The 14881-nt window shown below is 39.9% G+C and overlaps 1 protein-coding gene across 4 annotated transcripts in view; it reads left to right on the forward strand.

Moving 5' to 3' along the window:
- Positions 1-913: 913 nt before the first annotated feature.
- The window catches only part of nrp1a (neuropilin 1a), a 73353-nt gene continuing 59385 nt past the window's right edge, over positions 914-14881 (forward strand). For all 4 annotated transcript variants that reach the window (XM_051881494.1, XM_051881495.1, XM_051881496.1 and 1 more), the window contains exons 1-2: positions 914-1509; positions 3369-3543. In XM_051881494.1, the coding sequence (XP_051737454.1) occupies positions 1443-1509; positions 3369-3543 (242 nt within the window). In that variant the 5' untranslated portion in view covers positions 914-1442. The remainder of the gene's footprint in view (positions 1510-3368; positions 3544-14881) is intronic.

Genomic DNA, 14881 nt, shown 5'->3' on the forward strand with positions numbered 1-14881 from the left:
GAGAGGGAGACGCGATCAGCTCCGAGTCTGATGTTTACGGATTTGAGAGGACAGTATCGCTGCAGAAGATAACGGCGATCGCCGGATCGTATACTGTACTGGATGTTAACGGGGTTAACAGCTTGTAGGCAAGTGCTGATTGTTTGTCTAAGCAGAAAGGATTCGGTTGAAGTGACAAGCATATTCTGTTTAGAATAAGGACACCGTCGCGCACGAAAGCGAAATCGATGCGCTCTTGTACGACCAACTTATTCATACATACTGCTGCGTAACGCGCGCAAATCACACTCGTTTAATGCTCCGCTTTGTATTTATGGATGAAACACGCGTTTTAAGTCACCCTGCAGTGTAAGGAGACAAGGTTGCAACAGATTTCAGTGTGATAAACCTTTAAAGAAAATGCACATGGACACATTTCCATATTTGTAATATTTCCATCCTTCTAATAATCAGGATTGTGCAATATTGAACGAAGTTCTGGATTAATAATAATAGGAAAAATAATAAATCTCACATGAAGTATGGAGAAAATGCACTAAAATAATATAGATAGCCTACGATACATGCAATGCAAATATGAAACAATAGCTATAAATGAAATAAATTTACAGTTTTACGCATTTTCATGTTTGAAACGGTTTCCACATAAATCAGTACAAAATCCAACATACAGCGAGAGCTAATATTATTGAAGCTAGTTCTTTATTTTGGTCAGCAAGTTCCATCGTCGCTTGACATTAAGGAAAGCACCCGTGCCGCGCTTCCACAGCGCGCGAGAGCTGGACAGTGTCTCACAGAGAGCTAGGGGTCTCTGGGCTCTTTTATAGGAGAGGTTGGGCTCCATATAGGTCGGGCTTTGCATATGTGTAATCAAACCAATGAGAATCCCCTGCGCGTCTGGCACACGGCAGAGCAACAAACTCTAGGAAGAAGAGAAGCGTAATTTAGGGGGTGTATCCCTTGTTTAAGACGCTGTTATGGCAAAGCCAATCGCCAGATGTTTGTGTTCCTCACTCAGATTTTGAGACTAAGCAGAACGCCGGGTTACTACGCGGAGGCTGATTCGCGTATCCAAGCCACTTTTAGCCAAAGTATAGCTACACGCGATCTCTCTCACCCGCTTTACGCACAGGATTACGGCTATTTCGCGGAACTGCAACGTTTTTTCTGTCATTCTTTAACAGGCTGAAGGAAATGGCAAAGGAGAGAGGATCGCGTCTGGGAGAGCGCAGAGGAAACCAGAGCTGAATGGCAGGATGCAAGCGACCTGAAGACGCACAAAACCCCGCATTTCTACAGCTCACAGCCCCTTTTACGCGTTCTTTTGGTTTCCTTCCTTGCGAACGAGAGGAATTATCACTAAACGACCATTTAAGGATTTTCTTTTTTCTTCATTTTTCAAATTTGTATCATTTTCACACACAGAACTCTAGGAATCGAGGATGCATTGTGGATTAGTGTTGATCCTCTTTACGGGAATCTTTCTCATCGTCAGTGCTTTCAAAAATGGTGAGTGTCAACTGAGTTACCGGGGTGTTTTAATGACTTTTGTGGGGGATTAGATGAGGAAAGGGTTGCGACTTCAGTCTGGTCACCTGCTCTCACCTGCCGCCTGTTTCTGACACTGGATGGCCAGTCAAAACCATGCCTTTTATCCGCTCTCATATTCAGTTCTTGTTTTTGTTTTTCGACTGTGCAATAAACGCAGTGTTTGATTGTGGTCAAATGCGTTCACAACTTCTATTAATAATATTAATGTTTACAAAATTTATTTTACATTTGTATTATTAATTTTTCATCATAATTTAAATAGGCTTATGACATTATATTTCGTAAATGAAGTTAATGTGCGTTCAAATATTTCAAAATGTCACGAAACTCATTTTCATATAGGCTATAAGTTTAAGATTTGAATACAGATTAACTACTCATTACCATTATATTATGTTTGCTAGTAATTAATAAAAATTTAAAAAATAAAAAAGTGCTACCCTGAAGTTTTCCGTTCGTCTAATAACTTAAAAAGTTTTGCGTTTCTGACCCTAATCTCGGCCAAATTAGGGAAACAACTTTATAACATTGTTAAAATTATTCCTGAAAACCCGACGCCTAACTGACTGGCCTGATACTGTGAACTATACAATTATAAATAATAATTTTGTCCCATTAGTCGTAGTCGTGAATACGTTTAGGTAAATATAGCTATAAGCTAATATTATTTATAAACTTAGGTTGTTATGGTATTATTGACTAGGCCATTACTGTAAGAAGTTCTGTATTTTTCAGTAATATTTGCGCAATTATGCGCGTGTATTGCTAAATCACACAAAAGTCACACAATGTGCATCGTGTCTGTCCGGAATAAAGTCTAGAAGGATTCAAGCGAAATTTCCTGGGGTCACTTGCATGTAGTCTTCAGTCACCTATAGAGAGCATGGGTTGAAAAGTAATGCGTATACATCCATAAATTAAAATAATGATTAAATAGTACAAATTCTAGACTTTTAAGAGAGATTACAGGGTGTTTATTCACTTTTGTTGTATTTCAACAATATCAAAAAGCATGATAAAGTCATGAAAAGACTTTGAATTTACATTATTATGCATTAAACTTTACTGGACCTTATTTAAAACATTAAGTCCATGCTCAAGAAAGATGCTCAAATATCTTGATATCTTGTTTTTGTATACTTACCTTTATTCTATGTTAACAATTTTACATTAAAACCCTGTTTTGTTCAATAAAAAGTTAGTTTGTATGTAAACATCTCCGTTAAACCATGTGCTCCATGAGTTTGTTTGTTGTTAATGGATATGATAAAATTCAGTGTTGATCAGCTGTAGAGTAGTTGAAAGAGCAAATAAATAAAATATGGAAGAGACAAAGGTCATGCTTCCCCTCCCACATAATGACATTAAATGTAGGCGAAAATATCAAGCCTTTATTTAGTGCTTAGAAATAGGTCAGAAATGACTAGAGGAGATTTTCTCTGAATATTTGGAGAGAAACGGCAAAGTCATTCTTATGTCAAACTACAGTGCTTTTATTGTATTAAATATTCTAAAATAAAGCATTAAGACAATGTCACACAATGGAAACGTTACTGAAACAAAAGCCACTGTGTTAAAACTCATTTTTATTTTAATATTACTGTAGGTAGTCTCTATTTGGGGTATGGATTATTGCTTGGTAAACCAACAGAAAAGGAGAAGCTGGTCAATAAGCATGATCTTCCTGATAAACCTGATTCAGCTAGTTAAAAAGTTTGGTTCGCAGCATTCAAAACACAACGTACAGTGTTGAATGTTGGTGACCAGCAATGTATTTTCAGTATGAATGATTTTTTTTTTCTTTTCTGTTCTTTCAGACAAATGTGGGGACAATATCAAAATCAGTAGCGCAAATTACCTCACTTCACCCGGTTATCCGGTGTCTTACTACCCATCTCAGAAATGCATATGGGTGATTACAGCTCCAGGACCGAACCAGAGGATTTTGATCAACTTCAACCCACACTTTGACCTGGAAGACAGAGAGTGCAAGTAAGTGTTCAGTATTTGGTGTGGAGGTGCGCCACCTGCTGGTGCTGTTTGAGTATGTGCAAGACGTTCATCTGGTGTAGAGCAGAGAGCCACATGTGTGCTTGGCTTCTTTTAGTGCTGATTTCACCAAGATTTTCCAAAAACATTTTTTTTTTCTGTAAATGTGTTAAAAATAACACATATTGTGTATACTTGTGTGTTCAAGTTCCTTTTTACACACTGTCTTGTCAGTTTTGTCATGCCAAAAGGTAAAATAATAAAGTACTGAAAGCTAGTTTTTTTATTTTTACATCATGATTCAATAGTTCACATGTGGTTTGGTTGGTGTAGTTTGTTTCCACCATCTTCTCTCACTCTTTCTCCTTCTCTTTCCGTCTGTTTCCTTTGTTTGTGCTGGCGGGTCTGAGGGACGTCATTGTACTGTCAGAGTGTGACCGACTCTGTTACTGTATCCCCTCCACCCAGATAGTCTTCCGCCTGGAGTCCTTTGTTTTCACTGAATGCCTTGTATTAATGGCACCGTTTATCAGGATCTTTACCTTTTTATGGCTCTGTAAACCTACAGAGATTTACAGCCCCAGATGACCCCGCACTGTCTACTCGTAGGGGGTCCGTCTCTTCTGAGAGTTCAGGTTTCGCTGACCAGAAACGACCAGACCCCCCTCTAGTCACACACACACACAAATCTCCAACCAGGGGATACTTAGAGTGAATGGAGTGTGGATACACACATGGTGAGGACATAATGAGCCCTCCTAATGAAATTATCCAGCCTGTGTTCGAACAAGCCAAGTTAAAGAATTGCAAGTTTAGCTCCCGAGGCAGTCAGTGGATATAAATGAGTTTAACGTGAGCTCTTTAAAGTGTGCTGGGATTTTTATATGGAACTGTTTAGGATTATGAAGTCGTTCGAAATAGACTTCATAATCAAAATTTTGGATTATGGAGTCCTTCCGATTTTACATAATTTGCACACAAACTGGATAGTAGCTTTATTGTTTTCTTTTCGTCCATGATACAAAAGTGCTTTATTCCAAAAGTCTTCAAAATCTATCAAAGTATAAATTTCTCCGCCTCTAAAACAAATGTCCTTTTCGGCTGACATGATCAATACTTCTTATTTTTAGCCCCTCCCATCAAACTGCCTAATTCAAATTAGCAGTGGATTGCGAATGTCATTTTGTGTTTACATCAAATTGTTTAGAAGACATTTCTTTTGTATTTCTTTAAAAATCTGAGTGGCTTCATCCCAGGGCCGTAACCACCATAGACATTAAGGGGGACAAGTCCCCCCCAATAACCAGAAATGGTCAAATTGTCCCCCCTCAATATTTACTATTACTGATGCTGCTCTGCTGTACTCCATTATTCACCGCTCTCTGTTTGTTGTTAGGATGACAAAAAAAGTTTTAAAAGTTACATTTTAGACTGGTCTGCCTCAGCGGTCTAACATCACCGTCAGAATGACTGAGATGGCCAATCAAATCAAAGAAGGCGGGGCTTACGGTTTGCAGAAGATGAGTGCGAATTTCAATGTGATGCTTTCGTTTTAGCAGTGAAAGAGTATGTGGCAAGTAAGTAGCTAAACATTTAATATTTGACGACTGTTTTATGATTTAAATATTCAGCAACTAACTACTCAACATTTTTATGAAATTTCGCTGTTTTGAATTGAAAAAATGCTATTATTTGACATATTAGACATACAAATAAGAGGGAATATAGGCTATTTTTAAATATATATATATATATATATATATATATTTGGAAATAGTTTAAATTGATTACTTAATAACTACAATAGACCTGGAACTTTTACCATTCTTAACACAAAATATGGTGCCCCCCAATGTTAAAGACATGATTACGGCCTTTCTTCATCCGTTACTCAAAAATGCTCTTTGTACCACATGCCAAATGTCCATGCTTGGTTTTGCATTATGCCTTTGCATGTGGTCGCGGTTCATAAAATAGCAGAACCATTTAAGTGCTAACTTGAAGACACACTCATGCCCTCCGTGCTGCGTTTTCTGCGGGAACTCTGCTCCAGGGCTTTTTTCCCAATCCTAAAGCGTGCTGCGGTTGTATTTCCCCTCCAAGGCAACATATGCCGTTCACTGGGGTTCATACCACTCTATAATCTTTCCACTTCAATCTATCATTTTAAATTGCTGTGCAGAACAGCCATTCAAACAAATTTAAAGTTGTTTAGTAATTTTTGTTGCGACTGGCTGAAAGTTATGAGCGACAGAGATTGACACCCCCCACCACCACCATTACCTCTATCTCTAATTCAATTCTATGACCAGATAGACATCTGTTTGGTGGATCTGGTTTCTATAGATTAGGGAGTGTTTTCTTGACTCCCAGATTCAGTTGGACACACATTAAGGGCCTCTTGCATAATGGAAACTGTTGATGGCCGAAATGGCTTCTTTATCAGATGGACTGCCGAGCGAGGGAAGCTACAACACACGCTTCAGTGCGCCGCTCGCAATCTAATTAGCAACAAATGGAACGCACATGCTCAGCATAACATGTCCGTTATCAACAAAGCAAACAAGAAATGCTTCATGTCCACTTGTGAACAAAAAACAGCTGCCAGATCAGAGTCGACACTGGGTGTTGCACGAGAATGATGTCAGGCATGTTTTGTTTGTGATTGGAGCCAATGGATATATTTATATGAACATTTTTAAATATATATTTTCATTCTTTATTATTTAAACTTATATATTTAACATTTTATTTTATGATAAAATAACATGGTTTTACTGCAAGAACATTTTTGAAGAAAAAAAGGCTGACAGCATTGTTGAATGTGTCACACGGGTGTATTTAGTGCTCTTAAAGCAGATGGACTTCAGTGAGGTCATAGTGTGTCTCTGTGTGTGTACTGTGTTGTGTCAGAGGCCGCCCTCTGCAGATAACACATTCCTCTGACAGCATTATGAATCATTGATGCGCCCCAATCCGCTGACCTAACAAAAACTGGAAACATTTCCTCCCGATTGTTAGATTCCTGTCTTGAAGCGGTGAGGGGATGTGTTGGATGGCGGAATTGTTGAAACGTGGTAAAGGACAGAGTGTAGCTTTGCTCTCGAAAGCTTTGCTGCTTAAAGCAGTATTCTTTGTACTTAGTCAGAGAATGTGCAACAATGGCCGGTCGGTTTTGATTTGTGCATGTGTGTGCACTTGTGAATAGTCAAGATGGCATTCAGAGAATGCTTGCTCAAGAATGGTCCCAAAGGAGGTCACTAAAAGGCCCTATGTTTCCGCAGTAAACTTAAGCTTGAAAGCGCAGCTTTACAGTGACCAACCTTCAGCGCCGCCCTGCTGGGTCAGCCCGCAAAGTGCCACATGTCCTGCAGAGAAAGCAAATACACTTTTGGCTTGCCAAACAAACCACACATCCTGTATCTGTGTTGCTCGGAGACTTGGATAAAGCTGATTAGTCATGGAGACACTAACAGTAGATGCCTTTGATTTAGTTATGGGTTGTTTCATAAAGAAGTTTTAGGTTTAATTCATATAGAAACACACTCATTCAGTTGCTCAGATGCCCTGCTGTTGATGTGATTTAGTGTTGTGGCTGAGAAGAGAAAGGGTGAAACAGTAGATCTCACTGGTGTTTAAATATCAACACAGCTCTTCCACTCAGGCAGGGTCTCGATCTGTTGTTTGTGTGCTCCAGTGCAGTAGGGGCCCCGTGGGTCTCCTCTCCCCCACTGAGAGGCACCATAGCCAGGCTGGGAATGGCCGTAACTCTCCCTGCTTCCTCCAGACACCTAACACTGGCCCTCTCCACTCCTCCGCAATGAATAAACACAGTGAGGGAGACGTATGGCATGAACATTCATCAGCGGTTGTCACGGAAGGGAAAACCAAAGAAGTATGGAATGCAATGGACCTCCTTTCATCCTCAATGACGAGGGTTTTTAAAGGCAGGGAATGCTTTGACCTCTGGGCAGTGGAGGAGGCTTGGCCTGACAGAGATTGTTTTAAATACTTATGGCCCCTGTTAACAAACATAAGCACGGCGATCTATTCTCAGGGAGGGTCAGGGAAGCAATCGTAGGATCAAAAGCAGTACCGGGCCATTTGTGAGCTGTTGATGAGAGGCAGAGAGCCTTGCCTGACTCCATCCGAGCTCCTAAAACAGGTGTACCACTCCTGTTTCATTTCACGAAGATGCCATTTTTTCTCTTTACGGTTGATGTGCTTTGTGTCGCAGAGCAGACAGAAAGCAGACCGCAAAACAAGGATTTTTGCTACTGCGCTGAGCTGTTTGCTGTGTTGGGAGGTTGTTTCTTGTCCCTAGACTGCCTCTAAATCACATTTGTTCTGGCTCTGCACTGAATTCTGGGTACAGGGAAAGGAGGCAGCAGCTGTCATATGGAGCAACAGCGAGGTGGTGTTACTAAAGCCAGTCCAGATGGAAAATGAGGCATAAACATAGGAAAACATACACAAAAGTGCCCACATAGGCTGTTGAGAACAGGAGATTGGATTGGAACAGGAGGTTGGTTCCCCTGAAAAGTTTAAACTCTGTGGTGCTTTCAAACCATTGTTGTTTGTTTGAGAATCCTGACCAGCCTAACACAGTAACAGTTCAAGCAATGGCGTGAGTCTGGGGTGTGGCTATTTTTCTGTTCGACCAGTGAAAGCCAGGGGGAGTATTTCTGTAATGTGTTTTAAAACAACCATTATTAGGCCATCTCCTCAAAAAGACTATTTGAAGAGATCTTAACAATGTTTCATAGTGTGCTCAGAGATACAATCAGACTTTCAATGTGAACTCAAACTTTTCTCATCAAATTCGTCCAGTAGCATGTTATCTGAGCTATGCTAACCAGATTAATTTCATAGCTCTAAAACAATTGTTGTTTGTCAAAAGTACCAACTTAGTATCGAAGTGAAATGAAATTTTAAAAATGTGATGCTTTGAGGACTGTTGAGCGGATTTGTAAACACCTCTGATTGGCCATTGTGTTCACACGCTCATCAGATATGTCTGTGATTGGCTACAATGATCAACACTTCAAAAACACGTTGTAAATAGACATCTTTGACTCTGTTCACCGATCGCTTACACGGACACGGGAGCATTTGAAAGCAGGCGTCTATCAGAGGACCGGTCCGCTGGTAGACGCCTGCTTTCAAATGCTCCCGCTTTTAAACCGCTTTCAAATTCAAACACTTTCATGTGCTTTCAAACTCTCCCTTGCGTTGTAGCCAATCACAGACATATATGTTGAGCGCGTGAACACAATGGCCAATCAGAGGTGTTTATAAATCTACTCAACAGTGCTCAAAGCATCACATTTTTTTAATTTCAGCACTGACTTGGTATCAAAGTCAGTACTTTTGACAACACTAGTTTGTTGTGTACTTTATTTTCCACAGTCATGCCTTTCTCACTCTGTGGTATTCATTTCTTCACCTCATTTTCTCTTTGGCCCTCTAACCCCCTCACATGACACTGGGCAACTTGAGGTTGTAAAGCGGTCTGGCTAATGAGAAAGATTAAATTGTGTGTATCTTTCGGTATGTGTGTGTCAGGGCAAGGGGTTTCCGCCGCTAAAGCGCTTCACCTTGGCCCGTGTGTTGGAAGGACAGGCTGATTGAAAAGCTCTCTCTCTCTGTGACATCTGCTGTCCTCCCTGCTGTTCTGTCACCGGCTTGATTCATGTCCTCCTCGTTCTCTCGCTCTTCGTCTCTCTCTCTCAGAAAGCCTAGGCACTTCGCCACTCAGCGTGAGCTTATCTATGAGGGGAGGAGAAAGTGATGAAGTAGGGAAGTGGGGAAGAAAAGGAAGAGAGTGTTAGAAAGTGAGTAGATGAAGAGGGGGAGGCAGATAGGATGAAAAAAGGGAAAGATTCAAATACAAAACACTACAGGATGTACAAGTTATAGTTGGATAAATGAGAGAGAAAGGAGTGAGGAGTGAGAAAAATCTATTTGGATTTAACAAAGAAGTAGCAAACCTCCTCCCTTGTCACAGTAGATCACAGAAGACATTAGAAATCTCAAAATTCCCCCTCTGACAAAAGAATGATGAAGCTTCTAAAGAGCATTTGGCAAAGGCCTCTCCAGCTTTCCACACAGAACAGGTTTCCCAATATGGAAGTTTCTGTTCTCCACTGTGAGCCGTCACAGCTGAGAAAATCCTGTTGCTCATTTCCTTTTTGTTCCAGCTCAGATGTTCTTAAGAATATCTTTAGTTGCGTGATTAAAGAACAATTTGTTTATCTCACCGCTGGATTAAGATTTAAAGATGTGGCTTATTGAAATGATAAAAAAGCAGGTATAAAAAATTGAGTAACACTTTATAATACTGATCCTTCATTAATGAATAACTACACAGGAACAAATGAGTAATGCATTGTTAACACTCTAGTAACTGCTGTGAACTAACAAGAAACTCTGATTCATGAATTAGTAAGCCATAGTGCTCAGGTGAAGGTGGTAGTTCCCTATTAGCTAATCAGTAACTACTATTTTTTTCATACCTCCCAGAGAACTACTAAGAACTACTATATACAGGTTCATAATTAATGTGAATAATGCATATGCATAATTGATTCTAAAGTGAAGATCATGGTAACCCACTAGTAATGACTGAAGTATTACCAAATCCTTCAGAAGGAATTACTAATTATTTGGATCAGTATTCTAAAGTGAGAAACATGATAACTCTCTAGTAACTACTGGAGTCATTGTAAACTTTTGAGGTTTTTGTAAAGTATTGGATATTAATAACTCAAGAGGTACTACATAATTCTAAAGGAACTACTACTTATCTGGATCAGTATTCTAAAGTGAAGATCATGGTAACCCACTAGTAATTACTTAAGTGTTACCAAATACATCAGAAGTAATTACTGTACAAAAATGTACAAAAACCTCAACAATTTACAATGACTTCAGTAGTTACTAGACAGTCTGTTTTTTGTTTTTATCATGTTTTTCACTTTAGAATACTGATCCAAATAATTAGTAATTCCTTCTGAAGGCTTTGGTAATACTTCAGTCATTACTAGTGGGTTACCATGACCTTTACTTTAGAATTAATTATACATTATGCATCATTCATGTTAATTATGAACCTGTATATAGTAGTCCTTAGTAGGGCTTAGTATCTGGGAGGTGTATATATATGTATAAACAGTAGTTACTGATTAGCTAATAGTGAACTACCACATTCAACTGAGCACTATTACTTACTACCTTTACTTACATTAATCAGAGTTTCTTGTTAGTTAATAGTAGTTACTAGAGTGTTAATAATGCATTACTCATTTGTTCCTGTGTAGTTATTCATTAATGAAGGATCAGTATTCTTATGTGTTACCAAAAATTGTTTTGCCGAAAGCATTACCGAAAACTGTTGTTGAAGACCCCTTGGCATTTAGTTCATGTCGATTAGCTTTCAGGCCATCTATGTGTTAATCTACACATAAAACACATAAAACATAAGTCTTTATCTTTTAGGAAGACCAAAAATAGGACTTATCTTGCTTACATAAGTATATATATATATATATATATATTGTCTAATAAAATGTACCATAAAGTGTGAAATGTCCGTGGCGTCTAGCAATAGCAATATGAAAAACAGCACAGGAAAACGGGGTCATCTACAAAAAGTAAAGTTCTCATTGTCTAAACTGCAGTAATTTAATTATGCATTACGCATGTAAAAATGCAGTGGAACATAAATCTCTGAATTTGTTTAGATGAAGCTCATTAGCAACAGTGTTTCCATGTAGAGGCCCAAATATGGAATCCGAGAACTTACGAGAACACAGAGAGAGAGAGAGAGAGAGATGAATGGGGGGAATTTACCACTGCTTAGGAACCAAAAGTTAAGGTTCTCAGTAAGATTGGTTAAAGATCTGATTTAAGACAACCTGGTTTTTTAAACTCCCCTGGAGAACATCAGAAGGGCCTAAGCTTTAATTGATGTGGTCCTGTTGGAGAGCTAATGCACCATGTCTGCACATGCTGGCCTTGTTTAGTTTGCCGCCAGAGCCGCAAATGGCCCTTTATTTTTGATTGATGGGGCTCCTTCCCAGCTATGGTTCAGCCCACACCGCTCTGAGCTTAAGGGACCAGTTGGATGGGGATTTGGGTTTGATAAGGTTCAGCTCCACTTGGGCCCCATGCTAAGATGGCAAATTGAGTTTTTCAGGTTGTATTTTTGAATGTTTTTTTTTTTTTTTTTTGTAAATTTAGCCTGTGAGATCTTGTTTTGAGAACTTAACTTTCATCTCATTCACATTCGTTCGCTCTAGATTGAGTGTAGCCGAGGGCTGTCCTTCTTTGTTTTCTCTGCGACAGTGTTGGTAGTAAGTTTGATGGCTGGAAAGAGACAGTGATGAATGGGGCAAAGGCTCTCTGATTGAGTTGAGGCAGTTCACACTCCGCTCGCCCGCCCCTTTGTTTGCTTTCCTCTTGGTCTTGTCTTTCAGAGGATTGGTGTTCGTTTTAGGGGGTTTGATTGTGTGCGAATGTGGCATTTTTCTCACACTATAATTTGCCATTAAATAGCACGTCTCAAAAGCTGCAAACTGACCTGTGAGTAAATCAACCCCTTAGTGGGATGTACGTGGTCTTGTAATGTTTCAGACTCAATGCCAGCTTAAGTCTGTCAGTCCCTCCTCTCCTATCCTTTCCTCCAGTTTCCAGCAGGTCTGCTGGTCATAGCATGAGCTAATTATCTTTCACGAGGTCTCCAAGTTGGCAGCGGCACTGTGGGTTTGTGAATGGAGAGGTCATTTTGCCCTCCAAACTTTGGCATCATCTTTGGCATCGGTGCTTTGATCAAACTGCTGCACGACAAGACACCACACATATGTGTGCACACACTTTGACACAAGCACATTGCCCGGGCCACAACAGAATGCACCGGAATTGCAATAGAAAGAAAACAACACACCACCTGGTTGTCTCAGTGTGCGCCCTCTAAAGTGCGTAATTCCAGGAACTTGATTTCCTTTTTGAAGAGAAAAGATAACCTGTTGGGAAAGGAAAGAGATAAAGTGAGAATGTACATGATAATGAATAAGGACACACAAAGAATAAGGAAACTAGTCAAATGCCAAGATGTTGAAACGAATGTCAGACAATTGACAAAGCAAAGATTTCTCTTTTGTTCTCCTTCTTCCGCTTATGTAATAAAAAATCAGCATCTGAAGGGTGTGAGTGTCCCAATTCCGTATGTCACTGTTGACCATGACACTGTTCCCATGAGATATGATGCAGACTTGGTCAAAGGAACCACTTTCTATCCCTTCCCTGCCCCCATTTGTCGCCGTCATTGTACTAGCCTGGATGAGGAGGAAGGCGAGGGGGTGAAAGGAAGGAGAGGGGGCAAGGCACGCAAGGAAAGCAAGTTAATTGAATTACTCTCAGTGCAGTTATAACCACAGTTTTCCTCTTAAAGAAAGAATAAGCTGGACATTATGGGGAAACTCCAAGTGACCCAGGACATAGCCCAGAGGGACCTCATGCTCTCATCCATGCACATGCTCTCTCAATCTTTCTCTTTCTGTCTACCTCTCTCTTTCTCTCATGGACGCCACCCACTGGTTTACCTCTAGTTGACCTCCCTAAGCATTCTGTTCATTATCAACAAGAGAGCACTTATTAGACTGCAGTATGTAGATGGGCCAGATAGTTAAGCAGTGGTCTTGTTTTCTTTATGCATGCTCGTTGTCTCATACTGTACATTAACAGTCATCATTTGGGTCTGCTTTTAACCCTTCTCAGAAAGTCAGTAGGTCATATCTTCATCATCAGCTTGTCCTGACAGTGCTAAATTGGATTTGTGGGTTGTTTTATTTAATAATGCACTTAGATACACATCTATAATAACTGTCTTTTCCTTTTTTTTTTTTTTTTTGCTGTCGGACTAATGCAGTGTCAGACATTCTAGCCTGTGGGAACTTTTTATATACAGTATCTCCAAATAATTAGTATTGTAATTAGCATAGCAAAAGGTATTACCTTTAAGCTGACCCTATTTCTCTCTGCACGTAGTAGGAATGAATTTAGTCCTCATTAGAGGAGAGGCTCACATGTCACCTTCTACCACTGCAGAATCAGTGTCAGCCCAAGGGTGGGAGACACCGGGGTTACTGGGTGGTAGGGGGGTTGCATAGAATTTTTAATGGAAGACTGTGCACATCTGCCCTCTGACCCCAGTCAGCCACCTCCTTCCCTCATACTCAATCCACGTTCTTTTCTATAGCTTGACTTTTCATCTTCTTAACCATGCGCCCTTCTCCAAAGGGCAGTGGCCACTCTGGCTCAGTAATAATACCCCCTATCAGATGTCAAGGTGGGACAAATGGTGGCTATTCTCTTAGTAATAACCAGTGAAATGGGCTCCTGACAGAGACCGAATGAAGACCTGTGTCCCTTATACACCATATAGTGCAATTTCTTTTTCCATTGTCCTATTCATGGACTAAAATGGATTTTTGTTCTCTCTTTCTCTCTTATGTACAACAACAGTGAATATATATTACTTATATAAAATGTATTTTTAGCTGAATCCTATATTAACATTTAATATCGTATTGCACTCTAATGGTTTAGCTTCACATTGGACATCAACTTGAGAACTCAAGTGGCGAACCAACACACAAAATAATTGTCTCAGTGTTTTTTTTTGCTGTATGTTTATACCTTTTGCACATTTTTGTGAAAGTCCACAGCTAAATCTTAATCTGTAGTTATAACGATGTTTAACTCTTGCCCAGTTCATAACATTTTTTTTTTCCTAAATTGCAGCAAGTTTGCAGCAGCTTCCTTCATGTCATTGCTACACTAAGACTAAATCTCTGAGGTAAAGTTAAGCCAATTTAGTGCAGTTCCTCATCATATCCTGTCAGTGGATGATACACAGATATCCATCCTGCCCTGCTGGCTGATGACAGAACTTCCTCAAGTTCCTTCAGCTGTGTTTATATTGGATCATTTGGGAATTGTACATTAGCGAAGAAGTGTGGCACTCTAAAGTGGCCTAACCGAGCTCTATGCCACGGCTCGCTTAGTGTACGCGTTTCACTTAATCAGTAAATGCATATTAGCCATTTTGCCCCCTGGGCAGAACTCTAATTAATTGCTCTTGCTCCTTCCTCCAACTAGAACAGGATGTTAGGCATTTTGTGGTCTAATGTATTCTGTGTTTCTTCGAATTCCAAACTATAATGCTTTCTGTTTTACAGCAAAATTGCTTTAATGGATAATGACAGATGATGGATTGAGGAGAAACAGAATCGTTTGCTGACGTGCACCATTGTAGAGGGGAATTAATATTGTAGTGGTA

The sequence above is a fragment of the Ctenopharyngodon idella genome, chromosome 23, assembly GCF_019924925.1.
Source record: "Ctenopharyngodon idella isolate HZGC_01 chromosome 23, HZGC01, whole genome shotgun sequence".
In the NCBI taxonomy this organism is placed as follows: domain Eukaryota; kingdom Metazoa; phylum Chordata; class Actinopteri; order Cypriniformes; family Xenocyprididae; genus Ctenopharyngodon; species Ctenopharyngodon idella.